Raw genomic sequence first — 12,999 nt, 5'->3', positions numbered from 1 at the left:
AAATAATAGTATTGATTTATATGGCAGTGGCAAGTGGCTCTAACTAACATGTACTGTGTATCCACTGATGCACGTTGCATCGGTGTAACAATACATACTGTAATGCTGCCACTAAATATTTTCCAAAGCCATGCCACAAAAGGGTCCATGCCAATTCATGCATTATGCACCATTCGCCGTCCCAGTTAAGGCATTTTTAGTGAGCGCACTTCCTGAAGCGGTGACGTATGGCTGACTGAAAAGGCCGGTGACATTTTGTCAATAACAGGTTACAGGTTTGACTGGGTGAGGTTGTCAGTTGTCAACCCTACCTTTTGACAATATGGTTCAGTCCAAGAACTTCAGTTCAATGTGCACTAGGGGAGTGGGCTGTAGTTCTTGTGGCAGAGAAAGGGGGGGGGGGGGGGGCGCCGGCGAGAAAGGGTGCATTTGGCATGAAGCTTGTTTCATTTCACGACTCGAGTTCACCTCCCTTTCTCTGAACTGCAAAACCCTGAACTTTCCCTTTCCAAACCCTTTGCTTCTCCCCACTGATGAAGGTCTATGGCACATACTTGGCATTTCTATTGCTGCACCTATTGGAATTGTTATTGATGGATTAGCTGTAGTAAAATATCACGGCACCAAGTGCAGAACAAGAAAACAAGACTCTTTTTAAGAATAAAAAAATTACAAAATAACCCTCACAAAAACACAATTTTGAATCGCTCCAAATTGATTCCAACTTGGGAAAAACCAACCAGTATGCCCATTCAGGCAAAAAACATCAGCATGACCTTCCATGCACAAAAAACCCATACAGAGCCAAACTGTTATAAACTAAACTTTTAAGAGCTTATTTTAACATTAACCTACCCTTATAGTCGGTCATGCAGATAACAACGAACAGAGGATACATAGAAAGACTAAAAAAACAATAAGAAATCAAAGTGCCTGGATGTCGGTAACTGCTTTTGGCCACCAGGTGGAGGTAAGTACTAAAAAAAGAGCAATCTCGGGGAGTAAAACTACTTTTAAACCCTTGCTATGCTGTTTGAGGGAAAGGAAACCTCCGCAGCAACCTTCTCATTCACTATGGCTACTTCCTGATTCTCCTCTGTGTACATCACTGGTTAGCATTCTCTCCTTCCTCCTTGATTCGTCTCTTACTTCCTAGTAAGATTGGGAGCGTATAGCATAAAACATGCAGCGCTATATCATCTACCGTGGACTGAAAACAAACAAGTAATCCTCATTCTAGTTCACAACAAGACCCATTGAAAATACTCCAGACCCACACTGACTAGCCCTAATTATAGACTAGGTCACACAACATTGTGCACCTGTTACAGGAACTTCGATCCAGACAAAGCCCAAGCAAATGAACAGCAACTTTCAATGCATAGTCTGCAGGTACAAAGGCAAAAAAAAAAAATAGACAATAAAAAAAAAAAAAAAAATATATATATATATATATATATATATATATATATACACACATACATACACACTACCGTTCAAAAGTTTGGGGTCACGTAGAAATGTCCTTGTTTTTGAAAGAAAAGCACATTTCTTGTCCATTAAAATAACATCAATTTGATCAGAAATACAGTGCAGACATTGTTAATGTTGTAAATGACTATTGTAGCTGGAAACGCCTCACAAGTTCTCAACTGACAGCTTCTTTAAATAGTACCCACAAAACCCCAGTGAAGAGGCGACTCCGGGATGCTGGCCTTCTAGGCAGAGTTGCGAAGAAAAAGCCATATCTCAGGCTGGCCAATAAAAATAATAGATTAAGATGGGCAAAAGAACAGACACTGGACAGAGGAACTTTGCCTAGAAGGCCAGCATCCCGGAGTCGCCTCTTCACTGATGACGTTGAGACTGGTGTTTGCGGGTACTATTTAATGAAGCTGCTAGTTGAGGACTTGTGAGGCGTCTGTTTCTCAAACTAGACACTCTAATGTACTTGTTCTCTTGGTCAGTTGTGCATCGGGGCCCCCACTCCTTTTTCTATTCTGGTTAGAGCCAGTTTGAGCTGTTCTGTGAAGGGAGTAGTACACAGCGTTGTATGAGATTTTCAGTTTCTTGGCAATTTTTCACATGGAATAGCCTTCATTTCTCAGAACAAGAATAGACCAAAGAGTTTCAGAAGAAAGGTCTTTGTTTCTGGCCATTTTGAGCCTGTAATTGAACCCACAAATGCTGATGCTCCAGATACTCAACTAGTCTAAAGGCCAGTTTTATTGCTTCTTTAATCAGGACGACAGTTTTCAGCTGTGCTAACAAATTGCAAAAGGGTTTTCTAATGATCAATTAGCCTTTTAAAATTATAAACCTGGATTAGCTAACACAACGTGCCATTGGAACAGGAGTGATGGTTGCTGATAATGGGCCTCTGTACGCCTATGTAGACATTCCATTAAAAATCAGCTTTTTCCAGCTACAATAGTAATTTACAACATTATCATCATCTACACAGTTTTGTATATAGATATATATAGGTATATATATAGATAAACATAGATATATATATACACACACATATATAGATACACACGTGTATGTGTGTGTATATATAATATGTCATTGGCTGGTGTATAAGATGAGTTTACCCTGAACTTTACCACAACTCTGCGAGGCTATTTTCTTTTGTCTCGTTTCAAATCAAAGTCCCTGCCCCTGACATGAATCCATCATCGCTAAAGTCCTCTTCTCCTTCCAAATCACTTGGCAGAGACCATCCTGTGTTTCTCCACTTTCATCTCTCCTCATGCCTCTCTTTTCCTTCTACACACCTCTGCCGCATCCCTTTCTCTTTTTAGCATTCTCATTTTCACACACGTTGGCTCTTGGGGTAAAGGAACAAAAGCAAAAAAACCAAAAAAACAATGAATAAGTCCGTGATAATAATGATAGCTACTGTGGGACGTTAGTCTATAAAGCGACTAGTACGGGTAGTATGTCACTGCTCTCCAAAAAGTTATTAAAAAAATTCAAGAGATAACATTCATACCTGAAATGTATAAATGTTTCGGTACCCTTGATAGTAGCATCTTGTGTAAACAATACATGTATAAATGCTTTTTTTCTGTCACCTATACAGAGCATAGGGTTCTCCCAAGCCTTTTGAAAAATGGCCTCCCTAAAACTCTCCCAAACAGTGGGAGGAAAAGCCAAGGCTTCTCTCACAAAGTGTCCAACATTGTTTACTTGGCTTGTTTGTTTTTGGCTCAGTGACACCGGGAGAAATGCTGACTGGTGTGAACTGGTGTGTGGATTGTGTTACTGGTCTGTAACTGGGACTGGGGGTGAGGGTAGAGAAGGGAACAGAGTCTGAAACTCTGTAGCATGATGTACTACAATACCCATAATGCACAACCCCCCCATTTCAACAGAGCCATTCGGTTGTTGGCTGAGGCCGACCCCAGTGATGCTACAGTATATCTCCCATAGCCCGGCAGAGGGCACTCCTCAGACACTGTTGTGGGTAGTTATACTGGGTGCGACACTGTGAGGAGGGGAGTCTGTACTGCCTTATCTGTCACTGAAGCCCAGATTCTTATGAGGGTGCTGGGGCATAGCTGTGTTTTGTCGAGATGGTAACATGCCAATTTGCTGCTGTGTTAGCAGTTTTTCACAGTCTGGCTAATCGTGGCGTGATTTGGAGCTCGCCCACCTACCCGGTTGACCTCTCCCATTGGCTGTGGGGGTGCCTGATGGGCAGGTGGGGTGGGTGGGGGTGGGGGGCTTTGGGTGTTCGGCGAGCCTCCTGGGACCAGCTCAGTCTCTCCTGGTCTCCTTCAGGTCCTCCTCTCAGATGGTGGATGTGCGGTCGACTCCATCTAGACACACAGAATCGAGGGACATGGGACACACCATCACATAGGAATGAGAATAACACAACTGGACAAATATAGATGGAATGTTTCAAAGACAAAAAACAACTGTTGCATCTGGCTTGGCTGGACAAACAGAGAGGACCAAATGTTTGTCCCGGGTTGTGTCCCAAATGGCACCCTATACCCTAAATAGTGCACTACTTTTGACCAGGTCAATGGTCAAAAGTTTTGCACTATAATGACAATAGGGGGCCATTTGGGACATGGTCCCAGTGGTTCAGACAGAGTGAGCGATGAGTCAGCTGAAATCCCTGCATTACTACATTCATCAGAGGTATGTGCTTTGCCGTACTGTAGCACTAGTTGAGCTGGGTATACATGCTGGATGTGCTTCTACACAGCAAATGTGTGTGTGACCAGCAGTACCGGAAACCAGAGGCAGTCATTGGGGGAGGTTAGAGACCCACGATGGACTTTCTTTGGGTCTTCGGGCTTTAGAAATGCAGTAAATATCATAATGCACCCTATAGACCAGGGTGTATTACCAACAAGCGGTTTCATAAAGACTTGCTATTACTGGAGTTCCTGTGTGGCCCAGGGTCTCATGACATGGGTTGCATCCCAAATGGCACCCTATATAGTACACTGCACTGGTCAAAAGTAATGCACTATAAAAGGAATAGACTTCCATTAAAGTCATATATAGGCCCAGTTTCAAATGCACCCTTAGCCCTTACACTCGGTGCAAGTAGGCAAAATGCTAATTACTCCACCTTTCCCTCTGATAGGCTAGATGAAACTTTCACCGTATTGGATATACATCCTTTCAGATCTACAGAACAGCCTAGAAGGTTTGGGGATGGAAGCATGCCAATTAGGGAAATTACATGGCAACTTCCTGTCAAATTGGTCAAAAGAAGAGAGAGAGTTTGATCATTATTAGAGCTGGACGTGGTATTGCTGTATTTGAGTATGCCAGAGCTTTCTATTGGACATCACTTACTCTATTTGTAATGAACGGCTCAGGGGCATTCCATTCACCATGAGTACTTTCCTTCTAATTTCTATTCTGTCCATTCAGTATGTTTCAGAGAGGAGAAGGGGCTTGGGGTGCAGCAGAGAGGAAGGGTCCTGTTGGAGACTGGCATTCCTCAGCTTCCCACCTCTACTCTGGGGCTGTGTGTGTGGGCGTGTCCAGTCCAAGCAAAAATATACACACACACACACACACACACAGTGCTGCTTGTCCACCCCAGCTCCGTCGAGCACTGAGGGCTACTGTCTCTGCGCTGGTGAGGCCGGAGAGAGAAAAAAACCCAGCCCCTTTATTCAAAGCTAAACTCCACTTATAATGGGAACGGTTACTGCGTTTATCCATCTCCCTTCCCGTCTCCTCCACTCCTCGCAATACGTGTGGATTCATTGTGAAGTCACACCCTGGCTACAGGCAAACGATGGTTCAAATATTATTTGATTAGCTGGAATTCCAAAGTTGTCTGTTTTTTTCTGTGCATGTGTATATGCTGTGTAAACAAAGTAATAAAATACTGGAGTGTAGTGAAGGAGTGTGTGTGTGTGAGAGAGAAAGAGCGACAGAGAAAGTGTGTGTGAATCTCTATGTTTGTGTGTGTGTGCGAGCGCACGTTTTTATAAACCAAGGGGTACAGTAGATTTATACATTAGTGTGTGTGTGTGAGTATTAACAAAGTCCAATAGTAACTGGAGTGTATGTGTTCATGGTAGTTGTGGTGCTCTAACCTCCCAGAGCGTGCTCCGTCATACTCAGACACAGAGACTCCAGCCGGTTGTTGATGTCTGGTTCAGTCACCGGCACCTGGAGATCTGGAGATCATCACAACGTTACAACAACATACACACAACCATCTACCTGGAGTACAACACAACAGACACACAACCAACTACCTGGAGTACAACACAACAGACACACAACCAACTACCTGGAGAACACCACCACAATGTTACAACAAAATTACACACAACCAACTACTTGGAGAACACCACCACAATGTTACAACAACATACACACAACCAACTACCTGGAGAACACCACCACAATGTTACAACAACATACACACAACCAACTACCTGGAGAACACCACCACAACGTTACAACACACAACCAACTACCTGGAGAACAGCACCACAACGCTACAACACACAAACAACTAATTGGAGAACAAAACCAACTACCTGGAGAACACCACCACAATGTTACAACAACATACACACAACCAACTACCTGGAGAACACCACCACAACGTTACAACACACAACCAACTACCTGGAGAACACCACCACAATGTTACAACAGCATACACACAACCAACTACCTGGAGAACACCACCACAATGTTACAACAACATACACACAACCAACTACTTGGAGAACACCACCACAATGTTACAACAACATACACACAACCAACTACCTGGAGAACACCACCACAATGTTACAACAACATACACACAACCAACTACCTGGAGAACACCACCACAATGTTACAACAACATACACACAACCAACTACCTGGAGAACACCACCACAACGTTACAACACACAACCAACTACCTGGAGAACACCACCAAAACGTTACAACACACAACCAACTACCTAGAGAACAGCACCACAACGCTACAACAACTACAAACAACTACTTGGAACAACACAGCCAACTACCTGGAGAACACCACCACAATGTTACAACAGCATACACACAACCAACTACCTGGAGAACACCACCACAATGTTACAACAACATACACACAACCAACTACCTGGAGAACACCACCACAATGTTACAACAACATACACATAACCAACTACCTGGAGAACACCGCAACGTCAAAACAACATACACACAACCAACTACCTGGAGAACACCACCACAACGTTACAACACACAACCAACTACCTGGAGAACACCACCACAATGTTACAACAACATACACACAACCAACTACCTGGAGAACACCACCACAACGTTACAACACACAACCAACTACCTGGAGAACACCACCACAACGCTACAACACACAAACAACTACTTGGAGAACACAACCGACTACCTGGAGAACACCACCACAATGTTACAACAGCATACATACAACCAACTACCTGGAGAACACCACCACAACGTTACAACACACAACCAACTACCTGGAGAACACCACCACAATGTTACAACAACATACACACAACCAACTACCTGGAGAACACCACCACAACGTTACAACACACAACCAACTACCTGGAGAACACCACCACAACGCTACAACACACAAACAACTAATTGGAGAACACAACCAACTACCTGGAGAACACCACCACAATGTTACAACAACATACACATAACCAACTACCTGGAGAACACCACCACAACGTTACAACACACAACCAACTACCTGGAAAACGTCAAAACAACAACATACACACAACCAACTACCTGGAGAACACCACCACAACGTTACAACACACAACCAACTACCTGGAGAACACCACCACAATGTTACAACAACATACACACAACCAACTACCTGGAGAACACCACCACAACGCTATAACACACAAACAACTACTTGGAGAACACAACCAACTACTTGGAGAACACCACCACAATGTTACAACATACACACAACCAACTACCTGGAGAACACCACCACCACAACGTTACAACACACAACCAACTACCTGGAGAACACCACCACAACGTTACAACACACAACCAACTACCTGGAGAACACCACCACAATGTTACAACAACATACACACAACCAACTACCTGGAGAACACCACCACAATGTTACAACAGCATACACACAACCAACTACCTGGAGAACACCACCACAATGTTACAACTACATACACACAACCAACTACCTGGAGAACACCACCACAACGTTACAACACACAACCAACTACCTGGAGAACACCACCACAACGTTACAACACACAACCAACTACCTAGAGAACACCACCACAACGCTACAACACTCAAACAACTACTTGGAGAACACAGCCAACTACCTGGAGAACACCACCACAATGTTACAACAGCATACACACAACCAACTACCTGGAGAACACCACCACAATGTTACAACAACATACACACAACCAACTACCTGGAGAACACCACCACAATGTTACAACAACATACACACAACCAACTACCTGGAGAACACCACCACAACGTTACAACACACAACCAACTACCTGGAGAAAACCACCACAATGCTACAACACACAAACAACTACTTGGAGAACACAACCAACTACTTGGAGAACACCACCACAATGTTACAACAACATACACACAACCAACTACCTGGAGAACACCACCACAACGTTACAACACACAACCAACTACCTGGAGAACACCACCACAACAACACACAAACAACTAATTGGAGAACACAACCAACTACCTGGAGAACACCACCACAATGTTACAACAACATACACATAACCAACTACCTGGAGAACACCGCAACGTCAAAACAACATACACACAACCAACTACCTGGAGAACACCACCACAACGTTACAACACACAACCAACTACCTGGAGAACACCACCACAACAACACACAAACAACTAATTGGAGAACACAACCAACTACCTGGAGAACACCACCACAATGTTACAACAGCATACACACAACCAACTACCTGGAGAACACCACCACAATGTTACAACTACATACACACAACCAACTACCTGGAGAACACCACCACAACGCTACAACACACAACCAACTACCTGGAGAACACCACCACAACGTTACAACACACAACCAACTGCCTAGAGAACACCACCACAACGCTACAACACACAGCCAACTACCTGGAGAACACCACCACAACGTTACAACACACAACCAACTACCTGGAGAACACCACCACAACGTTACAACACACAACCAACTGCCTAGAGAACACCACCACAACGCTACAACACACAAACAACTACTTGGAGAACACAGCCAACTACCTGGAGAACACCACCACAATGTTACAACAGCATACACACAACCAACTACCTGGAGAACACCACCACAATGTTACAACTACATACACACAACCAACTACCTGGAGAACACCACCACAACGTTACAACACACAACCAACTACCTGGAGAACACCACCACAACGTTACAACACACAACCAACTACCTAGAGAACACCACCACAACGCTACAACACACAAACAACTACTTGGAGAACACAGCCAACTACCTGGAGAACACCACCACAATGTTACAACAGCATACACACAACCAACTACCTGGAGAACACCACCACAATGTTACAACAACATACACATAACCAACTACCTGGAGAACACCGCAACGTCAAAACAACATACACACAACCAACTATCTGGAGAACACCACCACAACGTTACAACCAACTACCTGGAGAACACCACCACAACGCTATAACACACAAACAACTACTTGGAGAACACAACCAACTACTTGGAGAACACCACCACAATGTTACAACATACACACAACCAACTACCTGGAGAACACCACCACAACGTTACAACACACAACCAACTACCTGGAGAACACCACCACAACGTTACAACACACAACCAACTACCTGGAGAACACCACCACAATGTTACAACATACACACAACCAACTACCTGGAGAACACCACCACAATGTTACAACAGCATACACACAACCAACTACCTGGAGAACACCACCACAATGCTACAACTACATACACACAACCAACTACCTGGAGAACACCACCACAACGTTACAACACACAACCAACTACCTGGAGAACACCACCACAACGTTACAACACACAACCAACTACCTAGAGAACACCACCACAACGCTACAACACACAAACAACTACTTGGAGAACACAGCCAACTACCTGGAGAACACCACCACAATGTTACAACAGCATACACACAACCAACTACCTGGAGAACACCACCACAATGTTACAACAACATACACACAACCAACTACCTGGAGAACACCACCACAATGTTACAACAACATACACACAACCAACTACCTGGAGAACACCACCACAACGTTACAACACACAACCAACTACCTGGAGAAAACCACCACAATGCTACAACACACAAACAACTACTTGGAGAACACAACCAACTACTTGGAGAATACCACCACAATGTTACAACAACATACACACAACCAACTACCTGGAGAACACCACCACAACAACACACAAACAACTAATTGGAGAACACAACCAACTACCTGGAGAACACCACCACAATGTTACAACAGCATACACACAACCAACTACCTGGAGAACACCACCACAATGTTACAACAACATACACACAACCAACTACCTGGAGAACACCACCACAACGTTACAACACACAACCAACTACCTGGAGAACACCACCACAACAACACACAAACAACTAATTGGAGAACACAACCAACTACCTGGAGAACACCACCACAATGTTACAACAGCATACACACAACCAACTACCTGGAGAACACCACCACAATGTTACAACTACATACACACAACCAACTACCTGGAGAACACCACCACAACGTTACAACACACAACCAACTACCTGGAGAACACCACCACAACGTTACAACACACAACCAACTACCTAGAGAACACCACCACAACGCTACAACACACAAACAACTACTTGGAGAACCCAGCCAACTACCTGGAGAACACCACCACAATGTTACAACAGCATACACACAACCAACTACCTGGAGAACACCACCACAATGTTACAACAACATACACATAACCAACTACCTGGAGAACACCACCACAATGTTAAACAACATACACACAACCAACTATCTGGAGAACACCACCACAACGTTACAACCAACTACCTGGAGAACACCACCACAATGCTACAACTACATACACACAACCAACTACCTGGAGAACACCACCACAACGTTACAACACACAACCAACTACTTGGAGAACACAGCCAACTACCTGGAGAACACCACCACAATGTTACAACAGCATACACACAACCAACTACCTGGAGAACACCACCACAATGTTACAACAACATACACACAACCAACTACCTGGAGAACACCACCACAATGTTACAACACACAACCAACTACCTGGAGAAAACCACCACAATGCTACAACACACAAACAACTACTTGGAGAACACAACCAACTACTTGGAGAACACCACCACAATGTTACAACAACATACACACAACCAACTACCTGGAGAACACCACCACAACGTTACAACACACAACCAACTACCTGGAGAACACCACCACAACGCTACAACACACAAACAACTACTTGGAGAACACAACCGACTACCTGGAGAACAACACCACAATGTTACAACACACAACCAACTACCTGGAGAACACCACCACAATGTTACAACAACATACACATAACCAACTACCTGGAGAACACCGCACACACAACCAACTACCTGGAGAACACCACCACAACGTTACAACACACAACCAACTACCTGGAGAACACCACCACAATGTTACAACAACATACACACAACCAACTACCTGGAGAACACCACCACAACGTTACAACACACAACCAACTACCTGGAGAACACCACCACAACGCTACAACACACAAACAACTACTTGGAGAACACAACCGACTACCTGGAGAACAACACCACAATGTTACAACAGCATACACACAACCAACTACCTGGAGAACACCACCACAACGTTACAACACACAACCAACTACCTGGAGAACACCACCACAATGTTACAACAACATACACACAACCAACTACCTGGAGAACACCACCACAACGTTACAACACACAACCAACTACCTGGAGAAAACCACCACAATACTACAACACACAAACAACTACTTGGAGAACACAACCAACTACTTGGAGAACACCACCACAATGTTACAACAACATACACACAACCAACTACCTGGAGAACACCACAACGTTACAACACACAACCAACTACCTGGAGAACACCACCACAACGCTACAACACACAAACAACTAATTGGAGAACACAACCAACTACCTGGAGAACACCACCACAATGTTACAACAACATACACATAACCAACTACCTGGAGAACACCGCAACGTCAAAACAACATACACACAACCAACTACCTGGAGAACACCACCACAACGTTACAACACACAACCAACTACCTGGAGAACACCACCACAACGTTACAACCAACTACCTGGAGAACACCACCACAACGCTATAACACACAAACAACTACTTGGAGAACACAACCAACTACTTGGAGAACACCACCACAATGTTACAACAACATACACACAACCAACTACCTGGAGAACACCACCACAACGTTACAACACACAACCAACTACCTGGAGAACACCACCACAACGCTACAACACACAAACAACTACTTGGAGAACACAACCGACTACCTGGAGAACACCACCACAATGTTACAACAGCATACACACAACCAACTACCTGGAGAACACCACCACAATGTTACAACTACATACACACAACCAACTACCTGGAGAACACCGCAACGTCAAAACAACATACACACAACCAACTACCTGGAGAACACCACCACAACGTTACAACACACAACCAACTACCTGGAGAACACCACCACAACGTTACAACCAACTACCTGGAGAACACCACCACAACGCTATAACACACAAACAACTACTTGGAGAACACAACCAACTACTTGGAGAACACCACCACAATGTTACAACAACATACACACAACCAACTACCTGGAGAACATCACCACAACGTTACAACACACAACCAACTACCTGGAGAACACCACCACAACGCTACAACACACAAACAACTACTTGGAGAACACAACCGACTACCTGGAGAACACCATTTCAATGTTACAACAGCATACACACAACCAACTACCTGGAGAACACCACCACAACGTTACAACACACAACCAACTACCCGGAGAACACCACCACAATGTTACAACAACATACACACAACCAACTACCTGGAGAACACCACCACAACGTTACAACACACAACCAACTACCTGGAGAACACCACCACAACGCTACAACACACAAACAACTACTTGGACAACACAACCGACTACCTGGAGAACACCACCACAA

At 44.1% G+C, this 12,999-nt stretch overlaps 1 protein-coding gene across 1 annotated transcript in view; it reads right to left on the bottom strand.

Moving 5' to 3' along the window:
* Nucleotides 1–1,481: 1,481 nt before the first annotated feature.
* LOC115139092 (protein Smaug homolog 1-like) overlaps nt 1,482–12,999 on the bottom strand; it is a 119,444-nt gene continuing 107,926 nt past the window's right edge. Inside the window, exons 13-14 of the mRNA XM_065025606.1 lie at nt 5,583–5,666; nt 1,482–3,827 (exon numbers count right to left, since the gene is read on the bottom strand). Of these exons, the coding sequence (XP_064881678.1) occupies nt 3,799–3,827; nt 5,583–5,666 (113 nt within the window). The 3' untranslated portion in view covers nt 1,482–3,798. The remainder of the gene's footprint in view (nt 3,828–5,582; nt 5,667–12,999) is intronic.

Source organism: Oncorhynchus nerka, linkage group LG12 (genome assembly GCF_034236695.1).
Source record: "Oncorhynchus nerka isolate Pitt River linkage group LG12, Oner_Uvic_2.0, whole genome shotgun sequence".
Classification (NCBI taxonomy): Eukaryota; Metazoa; Chordata; class Actinopteri; order Salmoniformes; family Salmonidae; genus Oncorhynchus; species Oncorhynchus nerka.
This window is presented reverse-complemented; position numbering and strand designations above follow the sequence as displayed.